The sequence below is a fragment of the Moschus berezovskii genome, chromosome 14 (assembly GCF_049115385.1).
Source record: "Moschus berezovskii isolate FMDL1 chromosome 14, NW_MosBer_1.0, whole genome shotgun sequence".
In the NCBI taxonomy this organism is placed as follows: domain Eukaryota; kingdom Metazoa; phylum Chordata; class Mammalia; order Artiodactyla; family Moschidae; genus Moschus; species Moschus berezovskii.
The window spans coordinates 82,204,328-82,228,866 of record NC_142473.1 but is presented as its reverse complement, the minus strand read 5'-3'; the positions used below and the strand labels follow the sequence as shown (position 1 = coordinate 82,228,866).

The following is a 24,539-nucleotide window of genomic DNA, read 5'->3' as shown; positions in this document are numbered from 1 at the left end:
AATTATAAATCTTCTCAAAAAAATTACGCCCCATGTGTGTACACACATACTTTTTTTTTTAACAGATGTACATAAAGAAGCCTATAAAGATATATTGTTGCTGTTCAGTTGCTAAGTCATGCTGACACTTTGCACCCCATGAACTGCACACCCCAGGCCTCCCTGTCCACCACCAACTCCCTGGTTTGCTCAAACTCATCTCCATTGAGTCGGTGACACCATCCAACCATCTCATCCTCTGTCGTCCCCTTCTCCTCCTGCCCTCAATCTTTCCCAGTATCAGGGTCTTTTCCAGTGAGTCAGCTCTTCATGTCAGCTGGCCAAAGTATTGGAGCTATGCAAACTGTAAACACTAACCACCTCTAGGGCATGGAATTGGAAAAGGAAAGGCAAGAGAGAAAAATGCCCTCTATATAATCCTGTACTGAGTTTTTTGATATGAACAAATTTATGCAATTTTCAAAATATTTTAAAAAGGGACAAGAACATCTGTAAGCAGGCATAAGATTTCTGTGTTACCCAAAATCTAAAAGACGAAGAACTACGACTCCATATAATTAAAGCAGGAAAAAGAAGCTCTCTGTACCAACCAACATGGGAGGTGATTGCACTCTTCCCACCCCCGCCACCTGCTCACCCCAAAGCACACAGTGTACCCCAGGCCTCTAGAAGAGTCTCTGCTGGACTCAGAAACACAGCACCTCTTCACAGAGTTCTAAACTGGTTCAGGGTGACGACCGGACACCAGATTAATATTCGGCTCTATCCTGGTCAGGATGCCTTCACCCTGTCAGTTTTGAGGAGGGATATTTCCCAGTTCCCTTGTTGAGAACACGCCTTGAACATACTGTTTATCTGGAACATTTCAGGGAATACGAAGAGCTGATTCACATTATCGTACTCCAGAAACTTACACTGTAAAGCAATTATACTCCAATTTAAATAAATAAATAAAATTAAATTAAAAAATGGACAGGAAGGGAGAATTGTCAAACGCAGACGTTGGCCTCACCTCTGTCTGCACCATTAAAGGCCTGTGCATCCGAAGGTCGTACACGATGCCGTACACGTCCACAGTGTTCTCGTTCTCTATCTGATAGATAAGACGATCGATGGCCACAAAAGTGCCTGTCCTTCCCACCCCAGCGCTGAAAAAGAGAGGAAGGGAGCACGTCAGCACAGGTTGAGGGTGCTAAGTCGCTCCAGTCGTGTCCGACTCTGTGATCCCATGGACTGTAGCCCACCAGGCTCCTCTGTCCATGGGATTCTCCAGGCAAGAATACTGGAGTGGGTTGCCAAGCCCTCCTCCAGGGGATCCTCCTGACCAGGGATCGAACCTGAGTCTCCTGTATCTCCTGCATTGGAAGGCAGGTTCTTAACCGCTATCGCCACCAAGCATGGGTCACCCCTACTGTAAAACTCCCACTTCCCATTTGTACATACATCCTGCTCTCCCCAGCTAGCAGCTTTGAGGGTCAAGGCCAGGACCATTAACCACTGGCTTAATTAAAACCTCAGCAAGTCACACTGTACTAGCTTGGAACTGGGACCCAAGACCTAAAGGTACTTTCAAATCAGATGCCACAAATAAAACACCTTGTTAGAGGTCTTTAATCTCAGTCCCATCGAAGCTGCAACTGTATCCAGGATGGCAAGTTTCATCCGTTTCAATCCGTTACTCTCAAAGGGTAACAAAGTCCCTCCCATCTTCTGTCCCAAAATCAATTCCTTTAGCTCCAAAGCTAATCTATTGTTGTTCTGCAGGAAGGGGTGGCAAATTTTTCTCTTAAGGACCAGAAAGTAAAACATCATCAGCTTTGCAGGCTCATCTTGCCACTGCACCGTGAAAGTAACCATAGACACTATGTAACCAAAGGGACATGGCTGTGTTCCAATAAAACTTTATTGACGAAAACAGGCAGCCAAATAGATTGTGGTGATGGCTTCATGGAGGTATACTCATCTCAAAACTTATCAGGTTGTATCCATTCATTTACAGACAGTTTTTGTATGTGGAAAACATAATTTTAAATAAAATGAACTAGAATTATGTATCTCAACACCATTAAACAGCAAACCAAAATGCTAAAGAAAACAGGCTGCAGAATGATTTATACATTATAAAATCTAGTAAAAGTTTTAAGCCATATAAAACAATAGAGTTACCTACATATGCAATAAAATATAAAAGCATGCAAGGGAATGATACAGATCAACTTTAGAACCAAATGTTCACCCATGTAAGAAGGGGAATGGGATAGGAGGCTAGTAAGTAGAGACTTTAATTATACCTGTAATGTATTATTAACAAAAAGAAACATATATGGTGTCATGCTGAGTTTTGTTAAATTATTATTTTCTACATTTTTGTAAGGTTGAAATATCTCAAAGGGAAATATTATAAATAAGAAATAAAATATGTTACAATGTTTTTTAAAATATAGTAAGCTGACCAAATCTGACCCACAGACTATTGTTTGCCAATCCCTGTTCTAAAGTCTGAAGGTTTAGGGAATAAATCCATTGTCCCATATCCTAACCTTCTTGAATTTACAAATACCTACTGCATCCCCTCTCGGGCTTTTTTCTTTTTTCAAAAGTGTCCATATTTATAATTACATTTGAAATCTGTCACATATGCATACCTGCAATGTACCAGTATTGGTGACTCGGGAGGACTCTGCTTCATGTAGTCACGAACAAGGTAGCGGAAGTTGATGAGTAGATCAGTGGTGTCAGGGACACCGTGGTCAGGCCAGGAGGTGAAATGGAACTGACGCAGAGGGTGACTCTCACTTGTCGGAGTCTAAAAACCAAGAAACGAGGTTAGAGCCGAGAGAAAGGCAAGCTAGATCAAGCCATACCTGAAGGCTGAACTGCACAGTACAGCTGAAAAGCAGCTCAGACGCGGTGATGACTACAAATTAGAATTGTACGTTGGTATAATAGCTAATAAAGTGCTTGCATGGACTGCAAATTCGTATAACAAGCCAAGTGGGAGGGTTTATTATCTCCCTTTTAAGAAGGGGAAACAAACTTTCCAAGTTGTGAAGTGACTTCTCTAACGCTCAGCTCAGAGGAAGAAATCTCGTATCCTTCAGTTTTGAGTTCAGAATCTTCCCTTTTCACCACAGCCCACTGCCAATAGCGTCTCACATTCTTATACCTACACCTCCTTAGAGCTTCATAAACCCCCATCCCTGAGCCCAAGGGGGAAGGTGACATACCAGAAATAAATTTATGCAAATGTAACTATGATAACCAGTGCCTTCAGGGCAAAAACTGTCTCATAATTCACGTTTTCCAAAGAATTTTGACTTCCCTGATAGCTCAGTTGGTAAAGAATCTGCCTGCAATGCAGGAGACCCTGGTTCAATTCCCGAGTCAGGAAGATCCACTTTCTGGATCTGGAGAAGGGACAGGCTACCCACTCCAGTATTCTTGGGCTTCCCCTGTGGCTCAGATGGTAAAGAATCCACTTGCAGTGTGGGAGACCTGGATTCAATCCCTGGGTTGGGAAGATCCCCTGGAGAAGGGAAAGGCTACCCACTCCAATATTCTGGCCTGGAGAATTCCATGTGCTCTATAGTCCATGGGGTTGCCAAGAGTTGGACATGACTAAGCAACTTTCACTTTCCAAAGAATTTAATAAAGTGATAAGCAATCAACAAGCACCAAGTAAATATTTAGAACTGTCAGGGTTTGAGAAAGGACTCCCCCAAAAAGCGTCTATTTCAACTTCAGATGGACATTAGAAAGTGAAGTTCATTACAAGAGAGTTAGTTATGATACAGACTGCCTTCCTACAGTGGACCAAAGCACACACCTTTAATTATCAGAACTCTGCCCTGGCTGGACCATTCACATTCCTGAGCCAACTGTACTCACTATGCCTACACCTGGGGACTGACCTCACCGGTGTGTACTACACCTGGACGGCAGGCATTTGCTCCTTAATGACAACTACCCTTTGAAGCACATTTATTTTCTTTTTCCATATACATATATATATATATATATCAGGGACTCCCTGGTGGTTCAGTGGCTAAGACTCCATGCTTCCAGTCCAGGGGTCCTGGGTTTCGACACCTGGTCAGGGAACTAGATCCCGCATGCCGCACCTAAGACCCAGCGCAGCTAAATAAATAAATGTAAAAAAAAAGAAGGAGAATGCTTCTCCTATATTTCAGATTATTTCTCTAAGGCAGATTCTCAAACTTGAAACCAGCAGATCAAAGAGGAACAGATATTTTTATGCCTTTGATATAAACTATAGAATGCTATCGGAGAAGGCAATGGCAAGCCACTCCAGTACTCTTGCCTAGAAAATCCCATGGATGGAGGAGCCTGGTGGGCTGCAGTCCATGGGGTCGCTAAGGGTTGGACACGACTGAGCGACTTCACTTTCACTTTTCACTTTCACACATTGGAGAAGGAAATGGCAACCCACTGCAGTGTTCTTGCCTGGAGAATCCCAGGGAAGGGGGAGCCTGGTGGGCTTCCGTCTGTGGGGTCACACAGAGTCGGACACGACTGAAGTGACTTAGCAGCAGCAGCAGCATAGAGGGCTATACCAATTTACACAGCCATCAAAAGATATCAGTGTTACCCATGACACTGATTCAATTTTTAAATACTGTTAAAAAATAAAAAGGACACATATACTGACTTCTTAGAATGCCTACACAATTTAGTTGCATTTGTTTTCATAACTTTTGAGGGGAAAGGAGGCCTTATGCATATATCCTGGAGTCCTATTAACGTAATTGTCATCATAAACTATTTCAACAGCAAATGGACACTCCTGATGTCAAATTTCCAACCAAACAATCCAAAAGGGCCTTGATCTGTAAGAAAAACTCTATAAGCAGGTCACCTGGAAGGGGAAGAAAAGAAGTTAAAGATGCAGAGCCATGCTCCTAAGATTCATTTAAGAACAGCTTATGAAATTCTCAGGCAAGCAAAGCCAACAGGTTGCATTAGAGTATATGCAGATACAGATTGTTACATTCTATAAAGAAGAAAGTGAAAATATTTTTCTGATGCATAAAAAAATGATTTATATCAATATCAACCTTAAAGTGTCACCCCAAAAGTAATGTATGCTAATTTTATATGAGATCTATGCATCTTGACTTCTTACTTACATTTTTCACTGTGAAGTCTCTGATGGTCCATTCTGGAAGAACAATTTCGGACGTCATTGCCACAGTTATGTCCCCATAATCCTGAGCCTGCTTGGAGGGCCAGTACTCCTCACATTTGGTCTAGAATAAAATGCAAACACTCAGATCACACTGTCTGCCATCACTGAAACCTCACAGGAGATGAGATACTAAAACCGAGATCAGAGCTGAATCCATGCCTTACGTGGGTCCTGCCTGACCCTTGGAATATTGTATTTTAATTTTCAACTCCTACCAACTTTATAAATTTGGGAGTATTCCCATAAAAATCTAGATTTCTCGCTTCTCTTGAGAAATCAGAAGACCTAGCCAACACTGATCCCCGATTTCTGCACAGAAACTTACAGCTGAGCAGCCACTGATCCTTCACAGGGGACCCTATGCCCACCTAGCTCCCCAGCCCTACAGCAGCCCTTCCACCAACTTTTCACTGAACTAAACTTCTCCACGTGCAGAAGAAATGAGAGCTTTTCTCAAGACTTTTAGATATACACTAACTACAATACAAATATGGACACCAAAAAAAAGAAAATCAGATTAAATCATTTTGGGGTCTCTGATTTTGACAGCCAGTGGGCAAATGTGAACAGAAATAAAAATCAGGAAATAACCACTCTCTGAAAGTATCTGAATCCCCATTTGGTAACTGACTTTTTTAAAAAATGAGAAGTTTGTTTTGCTTTAAAAAACAGATGCCTGCTTCTCAAGTCCAGAGATGCTGACTCTGGCCCAGAGATCTGTATTTATTAAAAGATCCCAGCTTCTGCTTTTTAAAAAATCTTAATTTGTAGAAAATCAGAAACACCTCATGGGCTTCCCTGCTGGCTCAGACAGTAAAGATTATGCCTGCAGTAAAGGAGGCCTGGGTTCAATTTCTGGGTTGGAAAGATCCCCTGGAGGAGGGCATGGCAACCCACTCCAATATTCTTGCCTGGAGAATCCCCACAGAGGAGCCTGGCGGGCTACAGTTCATGGGGTCACAAAGAGTTGGACACGACTGAGCAACTAAGCACAGCACAGCATATAACACCTCATACTCAAATAAGAAAATGACTTAAATGGTATTTGATGTTAGCACTTGGTGAAAGCTGGGAAGAAGGTAACACTAAACTATGCCATTTCATTTTCTTCATGAAAGAGTAAGGTTAAACTCTGACATTGTTTGAGTTAATTCATGTAAAAAGTTATATTGATTTTGATGTAATTTTTCTCTTTGTTGAAACCAATTGAAAACCAATCATTTAAGTTGTTCGTGATATTATTAACTTTGCCACATGATACACTAAATAAATTTTATTGGTTGATGCCAAAAAAGATCCTGGCTTCTGGACCACTGCTCCAAGAAAGAACACAGGACTGGGGCATACACCGGCATGGAGTTTTTGCCTAAGTTGGTCTCTTACCAGCTGGATTTATGTTGCTAACTTGTGTGCAAGTTCTTAAACTCTAAGCTTCAGTTTCCCCATCTATAAAATAGTGACATCTCCCAGGGTTGTTAGAGGAAAAAATAACATATGGAGAATCTAGTGCAGGTAACCAGTCCATTCTAAAGGAAATCAACCCTGAATATTCATTGGAAGGGCTGAAGCTGAAGCTTCAAAACTTTGGCCACCTGATGTGAAGAGCCAATTCACTGGGCAAGACCCTGATGCTGGGAAAGATTGAGGACAGGAAGAGAAGTGGGTGACAGAGGATGAGATGGTGGGATGGTATCATCAACTCATTCAGCTGGTAAAGAATTCGCCTGCAATGCAGGAGACCCCAGTGCAATTCCTGGGTTGGGAAGATCCCCTGGAAAAGGGATAGGCTACCCACTCCAGCATTCTGGGCTGGAGAGTTCCATGGACAGAGGAGCCTGGTGGCCTACAGTCCATGGGGTCGCCAAAGAGTCGGACACGACTGAGCGACTTTCACTTTCACACTTCTCACACACCGACTCAATGCCATGAGTTTGAGCAAACTCTGGGAGATAGTGAAGGACCGGGGAAAACAGGCGTGCTGCCGTTCACGGGGTCACAGAGTCAGACACAGCCGAGCATCTGGACGACAGTAATACAGGGCCTGCCGTTTACGGGGTCACAGAGAGTCAGAAACAGCCGAGCATCTGGACGACAATAATTCAGGTCCCCTTCTCCTCTCACTGAGCCATTAACATCCACTTCCCTCCCAGTGTGAGATGAAAAGGGCCCTCGAGCCGCAACTGCTGAGCCCATGAGCCACGACCAAGATCCAGCACAGCCAAAAATCAGTTAATTTTTTCTTTAAAAATGAACAAGGGCCCATTTAAATTTGTCTCGCTCTCCATTAACTATGTCGTTTTCATTTATCTAACAGATATTTAGGAGAAGGTTCCACGTGTGAAGCCTTGGGTTCAACAGCACCATAGAGTTTATTTGCACACATAAGCAGTGGCCTTTCATTTGCATAATAACCTGCTCTAACGTAAAAAGCATGTACAGAACCCAACCTTCTGCATCACAAATAAAGCGAAGATGGGAACCGTCTCTGATTGCTCTTTGTTACCTCTGCCTCCTCCATCCCCAGCCCCCAGCACAGGGCCTTACACACGCTACTGCTGCTGCTGTTGCTGCTGCTAAGTCGCTTCAGTCGTGTCCGACTCCGTGCGATCCCACAGACGGCAGCCCACCAGGCTCCCCCGTCCCTGGGATTCTCCAGGCAAGAACACTGGAGAGGGTTGCCATTTCCTTCTCCAGTGCATGAAATTGAAAAGTGAAAGTGAGGTCACTCAGTCATGTCCGACTCTTCACGACCCCGTGGACCACAGCCCACCAGGCTCCTCCGTCCATGGGACTTTCCAGGCAAGAGTACCGGAGTGGGGTTGCCATTGCCTTCTCCGCCTTACACAAGCACTTGGGGCTGGACACACATCTGCTCAACTAAAGTGAAAGAAAAGAACATGGAGAGAAATCATGCCTGCCAGGTTCCCACTCTCCCCGGGACAGTGTGAGCGCCCTGGAGCGGCAGCACCAGGAATTGGCAGAAACGCAGGCAGAAACCCTGCAGGGAAACGGGAAACCCTCCAGGTGAGTCCAAGACATGTTAATGTTTCAGAACCATGGGCTTAGGGACTTGACTCCCACCCTATTCTTCAAGTAACAGACCTACATGAAAAGATTCACAGAGCACACGAGGTCCTATTCCTCAGGCACAGATTTTTCTGAATCCAGCCCATGTTTTTCAGTTCCCCTTGGTTTATTTGTGGAAAAGTGAAAGTCACTCAGTCATGTCCAACTCTCTGCGACCCCATGGACTGAAGTCCACCAGGCTCCTCTGTCCATGGGATTTTCCAGGCGAGGATACTGGAGTGGGTTGCCATTCCCTTCTCCAAGGAGTCTTCCCAGCCCAGGAATTGAACCTAGGTCTGCTGCATTTCAGGCAGATTCTTTACCATCTGAGCCACTAGGGAAGCCAAGGGATTTTATTACTAGAAGAAATCTTATCTTTGATGGGGGGATTCCAGGCCATCACAGGAGAAAGGGAACTGCTGAGAGTTATCGGGAGATCAGTTGGAAATTTTGCAGAAAGAAAGGGTTCCGATGCTAAAAACTCAGTTTGAAAATCACTGAATCACTCAAATTGGTCATCTCACAGGTGCAGCTGGTTGCTCGGGGACAAGACAGGCTTGTACCCATTCACAAAGCTGATGGGGACTCCCTGTGGTCCAGTGGTTATGACTCTGTGTTTCCAATGCAGGGGGCATGGGTTCAGTCCCTAGTCAGGGCACTAAGATGCCACATGCCACGGGGCATGACCAAAAAAATTCATTGACACGAAGCTGATGAAGGATGGAGTCACACAAAGTTCTTTTGCTGCACTAACCCAAATCTTGATGTCTATTAACTCCAGCAGCAGTGACTTAATGTATAGGGAACATTCTTCTGTCCATAAAGAAGGTAACAGTAACAGAGATTTTTTTCTTTTTTTAGCATTTTTTTAAAACTTTTAGAGGAGAAAAAGACAAAAAACACATTTCTAAAAATAGAAGTGCTAATGTCTGGGGGAGTGTCTTTAAAAAAAAAAAAAATAGGTTTTAAAATATCCTCCACCACAGTAACCATGAATGAATGAACTGAACTGAATAACAATAAAAATAAAAATTACGTACCCTTCCCTGTTCAACACATTTGGTCAGCATGACAATGGCATAGACATTCTTCTCCCAAACCATACGCCAAAAATCTTTCAGAGTGTTAGGCAAAGGTCCTTGCGTGGCAATAAAGTCTTCTTTGGAATGGTAACCCTAAAAAAATGGAAAGCAGCACAGAGTCAATCTCAAACAGACAGAAGAGGAGCCCCGAGGACCTCCTCCAGCCAGCAAGCACGGCGAGCCCCACTCCCCACTCACAGGCATGTAGTTGGCATTGATGTAGTCGTCAGTCGAATGGGTCTGAACTGAAAGTTTGACACGGGAAATGTCATCTGTGACATTCAAAGAGAAGAGTTCCACATTAGGATACGGAATAGAATACTTCATCTCAGAATAAACAAGGGCAAAGCGGCAACGCAGGGGCTCCATCACACCTTGACCCTGCATGGCTCAGTGTTTTAGATCCACAGCCTTATTGCATTCCCACCATCACCAGATATGATGGTGGCACAGAGAAGTTACATGATTCCCCGGGCAGAGCTAGTAAGTGGCAGAGCCGGGGTTCGAACCTTGACAGTCTGGCACCGGTGCCCAAGCTCTGAACCACTCCAGACCACCTTCTTGATGAAACCAACTACTTCCATCATTGGGTGTATGCCACAAGCCAGGGAAGGCCCTCTGCAGTTATTTATCCCTCATAACCATCCTTTGAGCTTCTGTGCCCATTTTACAGATGAGAAAACTGAGGGTCAAAGAGGTTAAGTGATTTTTCCAAGCTCTTTCATCTGGTGAGTGGCAGCCAGAATTCAAATCCAGTGCCCTTTCCACCACGGCAGGGCAGATCCTCAGGGTAGAAAGTTAAGCCTTTCACGCTTTCCCTATTCTCATTAAAAAGTTGTTATAAAAAGATAGTCCCAAATGTAAGAATAAACTGAGCGTACAAGACTACTCTAAGTGGTATGTGTGGAATCTCAAATATGACGCAAATGAACTTGTTTACAAAACAGAAGCAAACTCACAGAGTAAACTCAATGTGTCGTTGTTCCTGTCAGGCTAGACATTGTCAATCCTCAAAAGCAGGAATGAATCCAAATATAATTCACATCTAGCCATGGAATGTACTCAGCCAATCAGAGGCAGGTCTAGACAAGCAGAAAGCCTCACTCCCAGCTTGTCCTCCACCGGCTCCCCTTCTGTTGCAGAACTGTGCTCATGTTGGAATAAAGGGGCACGCACGGGCTGTGAGAGCAAAGGGGCTCAAAGCACGGACTCTGGCCTTTTCCCTGCAGGAAACTGCCAGATCCAGTCCAGGTGTGGTCCCACCATGCCTCTCAGTGTGACTTCGGACAAATCACTTAGCCACTCTGGGCTTTTTTTTTTTCTTGCAGAACAAATATCCTACTACCTGTTCCAGAAGGCTACTGTGAGGCTGAATCCATGGCTTAGGCCTAAACACAGTGCTGAGCATGCAGCAGGTGACTACTGAATGGCGGTGGGAGTGGCTGGTTAGTATCCGGGTTCCTCTGGCCCTGCTCTCAGAGACGTGATGTCCGAGATGGGGGATAAAGGGAGGATGTGGGGAAACAACTCACAGGGCAGAACGTTGTTATAGCGATTCTTTCCTCTGTTCTCAGCCAGTTCAGCTGCATATTTAGGGAGATTGATTCCAACAAGCTTCAGATCCTGCGAGCAGACCATAAGGCGTGTTCATTCGCTCAGTGTCCAGACAGTATTCACACGGCACAAAGAGTAGAGCCCGGATACAGTAGGATGCAGAGATGTTATGGGGAACACTGCATCCCCAGAAAGACACAGAAGTCCTAAGCCCTGGTGCCTGTGAACACAACCTGCCTGGAAACTACAGCTTCTGTGGATGCAATCAAGATAAGATGAGGGCACACTGCAGAGGGCGGGCCCTTAATCCAGTTATCACTGATGTCTTTTTTTTTTTTTTTCGGTTGTTCCAGGTCTTAGTTGCAGCATGCAGGGTCTGTTTTTATTTGTGGCAAGAAGGATCTTAAGTTGTGGCGTATAAACTCCTAGTTCAGCATGCAGGACCCACCTCCCTGACCAGGGATTAAACCTGGGCCCCCCGCACCAGGGAAGTCCCTGATACCTTTATAAGAGGAGAAAAGACACTGAGACAGAGACATATAAGGGAGACACATAGAGATGGAGGCAGGAGACTTCCCCGCAGTCCACTGGTTAAGACTGTGGCGCTTCCACTGCAGGAGGCGTGGGTTCAATCCCTGATTGGGGAACTAAGGTCCTATATGCCAGGCAGCATGGCAAAAAAAAAAGCTTCTCTCTTCCCTCTTACCCAAAGCTTCACCATAAAACAGAAACAGGCCGTTTCCCAACTTTCAGGAAAAACATAAAGCAAATAAAACTACAATATTTAACAACCACATACTTCATATTCTTCTGCAAACCCACAGTTGGAGTCAGCTTGCTGTTTCTTGAAGTAGGCCTCAAAATTCTCCACTTTGATTAACTTGGATCTAGGGGAAAAAAACAACGTATCAGGATTGGTTGCATTCAATCAAGTTCACACTCAAGATAGAAAAATGCATTTTTTAAAAAGCAAAATGTGTACTTACTTTTTAGGTCTTCATCGTAGAAAAGCAAAGGAAAAAAAAAAAAGACAATTAGAAAAAAAAAAGACTCAACCCTAACTCCAGAGATTTTCCCCAAAGAAGAAAACCTATAGTATAAGGGCAGTGGGTGGATGGGGAGGTTCACTGTGAGGTGGTTCACAGAACACGAAACGTGAATCAGGAAATCTGACTTCTAGACCCTGTTCTGTAACTGAGTGGCTTCATGGCTCTGAGCAAGTTCTCTCCTCCTAGACCTTGAATAACCGTGTTTTTAATCACAAAATATATATTTATTGGTAGAATATGGCAAGTATAATTCTACTTGGCATGGTAGAACATGGCAAGGAAGCCAGCTTCTGGAGAAAAGTAAACATAGGGTCCTCGCAGGACAATAACACTAATAAGAACTGCTGGATGATCAGGTCCAAACGTGTCAATCTGGAAAAATGGCAGCAGTTCCCATCAAAAAAAAAAAAAAAAATCTCAAAATAGTCACTGAACAGATTGGGGGATTAAATGTCTTAAGGCTCATAAATCTAGAGACTTACTTAATTTGAGAAAATGTCACGTCATTATTCTTTGCATCTTTCCTGTTTTGAAAGAAAAAAAGACCCATTAGATCAAAGTGGCTTAATACTATGCTTTGTTCCCTTTGTGTGTCTACAAGATGCTTCTTCCCTGGGCCTTGGTTCATAGAGCACATCAGATCCTGTTCACAAACACTAAAGCTTAACAGTCTAAACCTGTGAAGTTATTCACTTTTATACCATCTAAAAGCATCAAAGGATCCTACTCAAGCAACTTGTAGGAATTTCTCTGAGTAAATACAGATCAGCAGCATCACCCTATTATACAAGCAAGCTCACTATTTCGTACTCTGATTTTTGTTTTGTTTTTTGAGTAAGCCTTTGTGAAAAAGTTAACATAATAAACCAGAAAACATATCCAGTGTTGGCGAGGAACCGGGAGGGGGGGTGGGGTGGGTGTTGGGGAGGGACCTGGCACTCTCCTGTATTGCTGACTAAAACCCATACTGGTATTAAAAAAAAAAGATAAAACTCTGGAAGGCGATGCCGCAGCATGCATTAAAATTAAAAACATGCATACCCCCTGACCCAGCAACTACCCAGCTTGGAATCTGGCCTAAGGGAATAACCATGATTGTGCCCAGATTTACACACGAGGATAAGTAACAGAGGCAAATAAGGAGGACACAAAAACGCCAGAAAATTGGTTGAATAATTTCCATACAGCTGAACACTCGGCAGCCACTTAAAATGAAGATCTGAAGCTGTCCACATGTCTCATGAACAAAAGCAAGCCAGAAAATAACATGCATAATATGCTTCTGCTTGTGGGTGTGGGTGTGGGTATTTATGCGAGTTTTGTAATCATATCTGTGTTAACAGTAGTTTTCCATGGTATAAGCATGGACTATTTCTTGTCTTTCTGTTTTTTATTGTTGCTTTTTTTGTCATAAGTATATATAAGTTTACTTTAACAAGAAACGATAAAGTTGTTTTTGACCCCTCCCTCAGAAAAAAAAAAAAATAGACTCTAATGCAAAAAGCTGGAAGACAGGCACTGCCTATCAACCCAGGAGGGCAAGGTGGTAGAGAAAGCCAGGCGGAGGACGCATCAGAAGCGCTGGGCCAGGAGGAGATCTGGGGTACGAACAGACCACAGTGTGCTTACTCAGTCTCTTGCTCAAAGAATTAATAATACATTATTAGCTTAAGCAGCAGTCACCTTTTTTTCCTCCAGAAGATGAAGCCTCCCACGGCCACGATAACCAAGGCACCAAAGATACATCCAAACACTGCTCCACAGATGACTCCTGAGGAAAGTCCACACAGGAGGCACGTCAAGAGGTGTTCATAGCCAGACAGCCAGCCAGGGCGTGTGTGTGCGGTGGGGAGGGGGGGCGCAGAGGACAGGTAAATAGCTCTGGACATAAAACGTGTGTGTGTGTGTGTGTGTGTGTGTGTGGAGTGTGTCTGTGTCTGTGTGTCTATGTGTCTCTGTGTGTGTGTGGTGTGTGTGTCTGTGTGTGTGTATGGTGTGTGTGTGTGTCTGTCTCTGTGTGTGTGTGTCTGTGTGTGTGTGGTGTGTCTGTGGTGTGTGTGTCTGTGTGTGTCTGTGTGTGTGTGGTGTGTCTGTGTGTCGGTGTGTCTATGTGTCTCTGTGTGTGTCTGTGTCTGTGTGTCTGTGTGTCTATATGTCTGTGTGTGTCTGTGTGACTGTGTGTGTGTGTGTGTGGTGTGTCTATGTCTGTGTGTCTGTGTGTGTGTCTGTGTGTGTGATGTGAGTGTGTGTGTGTCTGTGTGTAGTGCCTGTGTCTGTGTGTGTGTGGTCTGTGTGTCTGTGTGTCTATGTGTCTGTGTCTGTGTGACTGTGTGTGTGATGTGTCTGTGTGTGTGTGTCTGTGTGTGTGTGTCTGTGTCTAGTGCCTGTGTCTGTGTGTGTGTGATGTGTGTGTGTCTGTGTCTGTGTGTGTGCTGTGTGTGTGTGTCTGTGTCTGTGTGTGCTGCCTGTGTCTGCACGTGTGTGGTATGTGTGGTGTGTGTGTCTGTGTCTCTGTGTGTGTCTGTGTGTCTATGTCTGTGTCCCTGTGTATGTGTGGTGTGTGTGTGGTGTGTGTGTCTGTGTGTGTGTCTGTGTGTGTGTGTCTGTGTGTCTGTGTCTGTATGTGTGTGTGGTGTGTGTGTCTGTGTGTGTGTGTCTGTGTCTGTGTGTGTGCCTGTGTCTGTGTGTGTGATATGTGTCTGTGTGTGGTGTGTGTGTGTGTGTGTGTCTGTGGGGGGGGTGTGTCTGTGTCTGTGTGTGTGTCTGTGTGTGTCGTGTGTGTGTCTGTTTCTGTGTCTGTGCATCTGTGTGTCTGTGTGTCTATGTCTGTGTCTGTGTGCGTGTGTGGTGTGTGTGTCTGTGTGTGTGTATGGTGTGTGTGTGTGTCTGTGTCTGTGTGTGGTGCCTGTGTCTGCACGTGTGTGGTATGTGTGGTGTGTGTGTCTGTGTGTCTGTGTGTGTGTCTGTGTCTCTGTGTCTGTGTGTCTATGTCTGTGTCCCTGTGTGTGTGTGGTGTGTGTGTGTGTCTGTGTGTCTGTGTCTGTATGTGTGTGTGGTGTGTGTGTCTGTGTGTGTGTCTGTGTCTCTGTGTCTGTGTGTCTATGTCTGTGTCCCTGTGTGTGTGTGGTGTGTGTGTCTGTGTGTGTGTCTGTGCGTGTGCATCTGTGTGTGTGTGTCTGTGTGTCTGTGTCTGTATGTGTGTGTGGTGTGTGTGTCTGTGTGTGTGTGCCTGTGTCTGTGTGTGTGTCTGTGTCTGTGTGTGTGATGTGTGTCTGTGTGTGGTGTGTGTGTGTGTCTGTGGGGGGGGGGTGTGTATGTGTCTGTGTGTGTATCTGTGTGTGTGGTGTGTGTGTCTGTGTGTCTGTGTGTGTGTGCATCTGTGTGTCTGTGTCTGTGTGGTGTGTGTGTCTGTGTGTGTATGGTGTGTGTGTGTGTCTGTGTATGTGTGTGGTGCATGTGTGGTGTGTGTGTCTTGGTCTGTGTGTCTATGTGTGTGTGTCTATGTGTCTGTGTGTGTGGTGTGTGTGTGGTGTGTGTGTCTGTGTCTGTGTGTCTATGTGTCTGTGTGTGTCCGTGTGTGTGTCCGTCTGTGTGTGCATCTGTGTGTGTGTGTGTCTGTGTGTGTGTGTGGTACCTGTGTCTGTGTCTGTGTGTGGTTTGTGTGTGTGTGTGGTGTGTGTGTCTGTGTGTGTGTCTATGTGCATCTGTGTGTGTGATGTGTGTGTAAATGTCTGTATGTGTCTGTGTCTCTGTGTGTGTGTGGTGTGTGTGTCTGTGTGTGTCTGTGTGTGTCTGTGTGTGGTACCTGTGTCTCAGTGTGTGTGTGAGTGATGTGTGTGTGTGTCTGTGTCTGTGTGTGTGATGTGTGTGTCTGTGTGTGTGTCTGTGTCTCTGTGTGTGTGTGGTATGATTGTCTGTGTGTGGTGTGTGTGTATGTGTCTGTGTGTGTTGTGTGTGTGGTGTGTGTGTCTGTGTGTCTATGTGTCTGTGTGTGTGTCTGTGTGTCTGTGTATGTGGTGTCTGTGTCTGTGTGTGTGGTGTGTGTGTGTGTCTGTGTGTGTGGTGTGTGTGTGTGTTGTGTGTGTGTCTGTGTGTGTGCTGTGTCTGTGTGTGTGTGTGTCTGTGTGTGTCTGTGTGTGTCTGTGTCTGTGTGTGTGTCTGTGTGTGGTGTGTGTGTGTCTGTGTGTGTGATGTGTGTGTGTCTGTGTGTGGTGTGTGTGTGTGTGTGTCTGTGTGTGTGTGTGTGTGTGTGCTGTGTCTGTGTGTGTGTGTCTGTGTGTGGTGTGTGTGTGTCTGTGTGTCTGTTGCTGTGTCTGTGTGTGTGTCTGTGTGTATCTGTGTCTCTGTGTGTCTGTGTGTGTGTGTGTGGTGTGTGTGTGTCTGTGTGTGTGTCTGTGTGTGTGGTGTGTGTGTCTGTGTGTGTGTGTCTGTGTCCCTGTGTGTGTGTGGTATGACTGTCTGTGTGTGGTGTGTGTGTATGTGTCTGTGTGTGGTGTGTGTGTCTGTGTCTGTGTGTCTGTGTGTCTATGTGTCTGTGTGTGTGTCTGTGTGTCTGTGTATGTGGTGTCTGTGTCTGTGTGTGTGGTGTGTGTGTGTGTCTGTGTGGTGTGTGTGTGTGTCTGTGTGTGTGCTGTGTCTGTGTGTGTGTCTGTGTGTGGTGTGTGTGTGTCTGTGTGTGTGTGTGTCTGTGTGTGTGTCTGTGTGTGTGTGCTGTGTCTGTGTGTGTGATGTGTGTGTGTGTCTGTGTGTGTGCTGTGTCTGTGTGTGTGTGTCTGTGTGTGGTGTGTGTGTGTCTGTGTGTATCTGTGTCTCTGTGTGTGTCTGTGTGTGTGTCTGTGTGTCTGTGTCTGTCCGTGTGTGTCTGTGTGTGGTGTGTGTGTGTCTGTGTGTGTGGTGTGTGTGTCTGTGTGTATCTATGTCTCTGTGTGTGTCTGTGTGTGTCCGTGTGTGTCTGTGTGTGGTGCCTGTGTCTGCACGTGTGTGGTGTGTGTGGCAGAGGACAGGTAGACTGCTCTGGCCGTAACCCAGCCAAGGCGTGTGGGAGCGGTCCCGGGCTCCTGGCCACCACTCCCTGGCTGCTCCGGGAAAGGCACCGCTCCCTCCACCTGCAAACTGAGGAAGCTGAGCTAGCTGTGACTCTCAGGCTACCCTCACCTGGCATTTCCTTTCCTCATGGGGACGTGTGTGCAGCCCCCCAGTCTGCAAGACACAAAGCGGGCAGAAGCGCTCTTGGTGGGGCGGGGTCAGGCGGGAGCTCCCGGGGAATGGGCCGAGCGGCAGAGCGGCCGCAGTTTGAAACTTCCTGGACACGCCGTTCCACCGCTGACTTTTTGACACGAATGCCCACACGCCCCAGTCACATAAAACCCGGGTGCTTGCTGGGGAGGCTTTGGGGATCCCTGAACTTGGCTCCTGGGCTTCTTTCCTGAAGCCAGTGACCACCAAGTACGGAGACCAGACAAGTAACAAACGGGCTGGTCAGTCGGCCTCTGGCCTGAGTGGAGGGGATGCACCCTGTCCCCTTGAGTCCCTGAAGCTCCTAAATCACTTCACTCTGTGATAAAGGACAGGAGCACTTGCCAAGGAGTCCCAGCCAGAATGTCAGGCCTGCCCCGAAAGGTACTGTGCAACCTGGGGACAGGCACCGCCCCTCTCTGGGCCTTAACCACCTCATTTCTGAGGCGGGAAGCGCATAGAGAGAGAACAGACTTGTGGCTGCCAAGGGGACGGCAGGTGCGGGGACGAAAGGACTGAGAGTCTGGGATTAGCAGAGGCAGACTATTACAGACAGGATGGATAAACAAGGGCCTACCGTATACAGCACAGGGAACTGCATTCAGATCCTGTGATAAACCAGAAAGGGAACGAACACAGAAAAGAATATACGTGTGTGTGTGTCTGAATCACTCTGCCATACTCCAGAGACTAACACAACATTGGACGTCAACTATACCTCAATAAAGTTTTAAAAAATAAAACGAGCATCGACAGGATGATTTCCACGGCTCCTTCTGATCCTAATACTCAAGAGTTCCATGCACTGAAAATGGCACGTGTGTGGGGCGCGCGGTCACACAGAAAAGAAAGGCGCAGACAGTCATGCAGACTGGAAGGGAACTGGCCTTCGGAGAAGGGACGTGGTGGGTGGGGGCAGGGGGGACCCCAGGAGAGGAAACTGAGCTGCGTCCTGATGGCCAAGGGACATCTCAGCATCTGAGAGAAGAGGCTTTCCAAGCCTCCTGGGGACCCAGGGAGGGGTGCAGACGCCTGTCCTGTGGATACTGGAAGCAAAAGCTCAGTGAACTGCTAACAGCACTCTTGCTCCTCTACCTGGGTCCTGGGGCAAGAAAACGGCCTCCGAACAGGGACTGAAGGACACGTAGCTCCCGTTCCCGTCTATGAGCCCCTCACTGTGAGGGCTGAAGGCAATACTGGTGAAGCCGGCCACACAAGCCCTGCGGGGTGACAAGGGAAAAAAGAGGTGGCTGAGACCTGAGGTCCCAGGCACAGAGGGCTCTGCACTCAGAGCCCCCCCTCCCAGGGCAAGAACCACAAGGCATTACCGATAGGAGCCCAGGGGCTCCAGCTTCCCGTTGTAGTAGCCGTGCGTGGTGGACTCGTTGCCAACATCAACTTCGTACTTCAAGACTTCAGACAAGCCCTGGGCACGCCTGTTTGCTTCTGTTGTTATGAGGTATGTCACGTAAGTATTCGAGGCCCGCCTTTTGAAGTCGTCATATGTGTATCTCAAAACAGCTGCCGATGGCGGAACAGCTAAGAAAGGCACACAGGAGGGAAGGCAGAATAATGTCAGAGAGGGATCGCACATTGGGTGGGGAGGGGGCGGTACAAACTACTGGTGTAACACAGGGTCCAGGATGCCTTATACCACGCAGCGGATGTAGCCGATATTTTGTAACAACTGTAAATGGAGTGTAACCTTTACAAATTGTATAAATCTTTCTTTTAAGAGAAAGAAAGTGATCACACAGGTTTATTGTGTCTCCTGTGTTTCTAAATAATGACTTTGACACTGGGTGATGCTGGTGACCCGTGCCATCTCTTATGTATGCTCTCTCTGCCAGGTTTTCCTTCTATTAAGTTCTAAGAGCTTTACTTACCCATTTAATCCCCACAATAATCTCACTGCACAGGCTGACTGTCCCCACTGTACAGATGGGGAAAGGGAGACACACAATGCTAAAAAGACCTGGGCCCAAAGATGGCGGAGTTGAATTTCTAACCCTGGCCATCTGACGGGGAGGGTGTGTGACCTCACCCACCCCAGGCTAGCCCTGGTCAGGCTGGTCAGTATGCGACATCACCTCCCCCATTCAGCGAAGGTCTGAGCTTGGGAGTTGCTGAAAACCTTCACAGCAAACTGACTAGGTGCTTGAAACAGACTCAAAACAAAAGACAGAAAGAAAAAGAGCAAGATCTCAACGTCTCTTTTTGAAATTAAGCCACAGGTTGACGACACCAGCAAATCCCTTGTCTTCCCGGATGCCCACTGCCCTGACAGTGGGTTTGATCTCTATCTTCCTCAGGTAGATGAAGACAGAACCACAGGCTGTAGGCCTGGGCAGGGACAGCACTGCCTTGTTCACAGTTAAAGGATCACCAAAAAGCAAAACCCGGCACATTTTTGGTTTTTGGCCATTCCATGTAACTTGCAGGAGCTTAGTTCCCGAACCAGGATTGAACCCAGACACATGGCCTTGAAAGCTCAGAGTCCTAACCACTGGACCCTTAGGGAAGTTCCAAAACTCAGACCTTTAAACCAAGCCTTGAACAAAGCACCAGACCCCCTCACCCACCCACCCTCGAAGCTTTCCCTTCTTACTGCCAAGGAATGCAGCAGAGCCCTTTACGGAAAGGCGGCATTTAAGCCACCTCCTCTCTCAGCTGTGCCGATGCTCTTTGCCAGTTCCCACTGAAATGCAAATGTTTTTGTTGTTTTCTTCCAAGAAAAAGTCACCCTTTGAGGATCATTTGGGCACGTGCGTGTGTGTGTGTGTGTGTGTATGTGTCTATGCACATGTGCAAGAGACAAAGTTGGTTACAACTACTAATCTGCCACCTAAAAGACCCTATGTTGCAAAAGAGATGAAAAGCCTAGATTAGAGGTAAGCAAGTCAAATTCAAGGGCCACAACCAGCCAGCCACCCATTTTTGGTGAATTCTGGAACAGTCACTCCCACTCTTTCTGTATCTTCCCTGGTTTCTTTCACACTACAGCCGCAAAGTTGAACAGCTGAGAAGGAGACTGCAGAGCCTGCGACGTTTAAAATGGTTTGCCATCTGGCCCTTTACAGAAAGTCTGTCAACCTCTGACTGAGCTCATCAGAATTACACCCACCCACCCACCCATCCACACTTTGGTGAGTGCCAAAGTGTGGGCCGCAGTGTCAAACCCGACGTGTGTCTCTCTCACTAATGTGCCTCGGTGGGCACGGACGTGGCGCCCGGTCACGCCATCACCCACGAGCTACGGAACCCATAAGGAGCCCTCCTTACCATCCACAGTGGTGAGAACAAGCGCGTAGGCTTTGATAGGTCCATGGCTGGCTTCGAACCCGCTGAACTTGACCTTCACCGAATTGTGGCTGACAGATGTGATATTAGGGGACCCATCTGGAAGAGGGGGGTCTGAAACAGGACAACACAAAACACTTTAAACCAAAGAAGGAACAAAACTATTAAGGAGAGGATTTGCTGCAGTGCCCCCCTCAAGATCTCCCCTGGTTCTGGATGCTGTGTGTTGAGCTCACACAAAGCAAATCCAGAAGCTAAGGGCAAGGAAGCGAACTGGTGGGGACAGAGGTGAGGGGTCCTCGGGGAGCCTGCCTGGCTGACAAGCACCCCTTCAGTGGGTCCAGCCACGTTCCCAAGGGGGCCTCTTGGTAACCTTGTTGCTAGAAGGTAACGTGTCTTTCCTGTTTTCCGCCAGTCCTTCCTGACCCAGAAAGGCCAGGTTGCTTACCCTGAGAAGGAGGGCAGGAGGAGGAGGGTGGGACAGAGGCTGTCGGTGGAACGTCCAGGTGGGGACCTGGGAGCCGGCCTCGGCCCCGGACGGGTCGGCCAGCTGAGAACAATGATGGAGCAGGTTCCCAGAGGGAAGCGAAGGGGACATGGAGAGAACACGCTTCCTCCTGAGACCTGACCGCGGTCCCGCTCTGTGCCCTGCACACCAAAGTCCTCGTTGTTCGCTGGGGGTGGTTTAAACCTCTGCTAGAGAAACCTCCACTGACCCTCTCCTGGAAATCAGACAAGCCCACACAGAAACATTCTGAGAGTGGCCTTCAGACGCGTGCCTCAGCTTCCCGAGCTAAACTCATAGAGCCACTCTCTGAATTGACACAAAAGGAAAGAAAAGCTGAATTACAGATGATCCCTCTTCTCATACACACACTCTACCTAACTTTGTCTCCCACATACAGTGTGAGTGTCTTTGCTATTATAACCAAGGGAGACCCAGAAAAGTGAACTCCAGAAAGACAAAGCCCACAGCCCAATTCTCCAAACATATGCTGTCCAATATGGCAACCACTCAAATGGCAACCCTCGCCAGTATTCTTGCCAGGGAAATCCCATAGACAGGGGAGCCTGGCGGGCTACAGTCCATGGGGTCACAAGAGTCAGACATGACTAAGCAACTAAACAACAATAAACCACTCTGAAAAGTAACTAGTCCAACTCTGGACGGAGAGTATCTCATTAATAACTTGTGTGTGTGTGTGTGTGCGCACGCACACGCATGAGCTTGGTTGCTTAGTCGTGTCCAACTCTGCAACGCCATGGACTGTAGCCCGCCAGGCTCTTCTGTCCATGGGGATTCTCCAGGCAAGAATACTGGACTGGGTTGCCATGCCCTCCTCCAGGGGGTCTTTCCCAACCCAGGGATCGAACCCAGGTCTCCTGCATTTGCAGGTAGCTTCTTTACTAGCTGAGCTACAAGGGAAGCCCCATTAATAACTTAGTTAGTTAGTTAGTTAGTTAGTTCAGTCGCTCAGTAGTGTCCGACTCTCCGCAACCCCATGAATCACAGCACGCCAGGCCTCCCTGTCCATCACCAACTCCCGGAGTTCACTCAAACTCATGTCCACATAGTCGGTGATGCCATCCAGCCATCTCATTCTCGGTCATCCCCTTCTCCTCCCGCCCCCAACCTTTCCCAGCATCAGAGTCTTTTCCAGTGAGTCAACTCGTCGCATGAGGTGGCCAAAGTATTGCAATTTGAGCTTCAGCATCAGTCCTTCCAATGAACACCCAGGATTGATCTCCCTTAGAATGGACTGGTTGGATCTCCTTGCAGTACAAGAGACTCTCAAGAGTCTTCGCCAACACCACAGTTCAAAAGCATCAATTCTTCGGTGATCAGCTTTCTTCACAGTCCAACTCTCACATCCATACATGACCACGGGAAAAACCATAGCCTTGACTAGACGGACCTTTGTTGGCAAAGTAATGTCTCTGCTTTTTAATATATTATCAAGGTTGGTCATAACTTTCCTTCCAAGGAGCAAACGTCTTTTAATTTCATGGCTGCAATCAGCATCTGCAGTGATTTTGGAGCCCAAAAAAACAAAGTCTGACACTGTTTCCACTGTTTTTCCATCTATTTCCCATGAAGTGATGGGACCAGATGCCATGATCTTTGTTTTCTGAATGTTGAGCTTCAAGCCAACCTTTTCACGCTCATTAATAACTTACTTTATACAAATTAAATGAAATTAAATGCTGAAATGGTAACATTTTTAATAAACTGGGTTAAATAGAATGTGATCAAAACTCATTTCAGGGACTTCCCCCAGCAGTCTAGTGGTCCACACTTCCAGTGCAGGGGTTCAATCCCTGGGCGGGGAACTAAGATCCCATATACCACATAGAACAGAAAAAAAAATAAAAAAAAAACTTCATTTCAGTTGCTCTTTTTAGTTTCCTAATGTGGTGCCTGGAAATTTTTTTATTATACAAGAGGCTCATACGATTTCCTACTGGAAGGCACAGCTCTAAACCATCCTCCGGCAACCTCTCAAGTAACTGACAGCAGTGGCCACTTGGAGGCACTGTCCCCACGTCTTGGTGTCAACTGCCTCACCACTTTGTAACTCCCGCTCCCACACCGCCAGCAGCTCTTTGCTTTCTCTCCAGCCAGCAGGGAGTCCCCAGCTCCCTGCCCGGAGACAGCATTCCCACCTCCAAGCCTGTAAATTCTTTCCTTCTCAGTGCCTTTCTCAGTCCTACACTCAAGGGGCCCTGCCTGCCTGCATTGGGAAGATCCCCTTGAGAAGGAAATGACAACCCACTCCAGTATTCTTGCCTGGGAAATCCCATGGACAGAGCAGCCTGGAGCGCTACGGTCCAGGGGGTTGCAAGAGAGTCAGACACAACTGAGCAACTAAACACCATGAGAACGTTCCCTAGAAGGAATCTCTTGTGAATAACCCCAAGACAGCTGGGGAACTTGTTGACCCAGATTCCAGCGAAATGTGAATCTCAACTGAGTATCTCATAATAGTTTAAAAAAAGATTGTTGGGGTTCCCTGGTGACCTAGTGGTTAGGATTTAGTGCTTTCACTGCCATAACCTGGGATCAAATCCTGGTTAGGGAACTGAGATCCCACAAGTTGTGCAACATGGCCAAAAAAAAAAAAAAAGGATCGTTAATTTTTTTAATGTAATGGTAATAGGAGCGCCGAAGAATTAATGCTTTTCAACTGTGGTGTTGGAGAAGACTCTTGAGAGTCCCTTTGACTGCAAGGACATCCCAACCAGTCCATCCTAAAGGAGATATTCAATGGAAGAACTGATGCCAAGGCTGAAACTCCAATACTTTGGCCACCTGATACGAAGAACTGACTCATTTGAAAAGACCCTGATGCTGGGAAAGATTGAGGGCAGGAGGAGAAGGGGACGACAGAGGATGAGATGGTTGGATGGCATCACCGACTCAATGGACATGAGTTTGGGTAAACTCCAGGAGTTGGTGATTGACAGGGAGGCCTAGCGTGCTGCAGTCCATGGGGTCACAAAGAATCAGACACAACTGAGCAACTGAACTGAATAGTAATGTAGTTATGTTTGAAAAAAAAAGGAAAGGAGTCCCTCTCTTGCATCAATACAAGTGGAAAACATACAAACAAAATTATAGAATAACCAGGGCTGGTCTCAAAGAAATCCAGTAAGAGTGGAGGGGATGTAAATGAAACAAGATTGGTCAAATGCCCACAAATGGTCAACTGAGTGATGATGGTACGTGGGTCCCATTACACTGTCCTTTGCTTTCGTGTCTATTTGAACATTTCTATAAAAATACTTTGCTTTAATGCAGTAGGGGAACTTACTACTCAAAAGAATATGTGGCAACAAATTGTTGCATAAAACAAGAGCAACTTTTGGAATGTAACAGACAATTCTCACTCACTAAATTTTTATAGATTATACAGTTTCTATGCCTCCCTTGTGATTAAGCTGGTAAAGAATCCACCTGTAATGTGGGAGACCTGGGTTCGATCTCGGTTGGGAAGATCCTCTGGAGAAGCGAAAGGCTACCCACTCTAGTATTCTGGCCTGGACAAC

The 24,539-nt window shown here is 46.6% G+C and overlaps 1 protein-coding gene across 1 annotated transcript in view; it reads right to left on the bottom strand.

Moving 5' to 3' along the window:
- PTPRJ (protein tyrosine phosphatase receptor type J) overlaps positions 1–24,539 on the bottom strand; it is a 177,852-nt gene that overhangs the window by 4,327 nt on the left and 148,986 nt on the right. Inside the window, exons 12-23 of the mRNA XM_088843336.1 lie at positions 20,475–20,606; positions 18,521–18,731; positions 18,288–18,412; positions 13,641–13,728; positions 12,440–12,481; positions 11,708–11,795; positions 10,887–10,977; positions 9,553–9,626; positions 9,313–9,447; positions 5,148–5,267; positions 2,646–2,806; positions 1,013–1,148 (exon numbers count right to left, since the gene is read on the bottom strand). Coding sequence (XP_088699462.1) covers positions 1,013–1,148; positions 2,646–2,806; positions 5,148–5,267; positions 9,313–9,447; positions 9,553–9,626; positions 10,887–10,977; positions 11,708–11,795; positions 12,440–12,481; positions 13,641–13,728; positions 18,288–18,412; positions 18,521–18,731; positions 20,475–20,606 — 1,403 coding nt within the window. The remainder of the gene's footprint in view (positions 1–1,012; positions 1,149–2,645; positions 2,807–5,147; positions 5,268–9,312; positions 9,448–9,552; positions 9,627–10,886; positions 10,978–11,707; positions 11,796–12,439; positions 12,482–13,640; positions 13,729–18,287; positions 18,413–18,520; positions 18,732–20,474; positions 20,607–24,539) is intronic.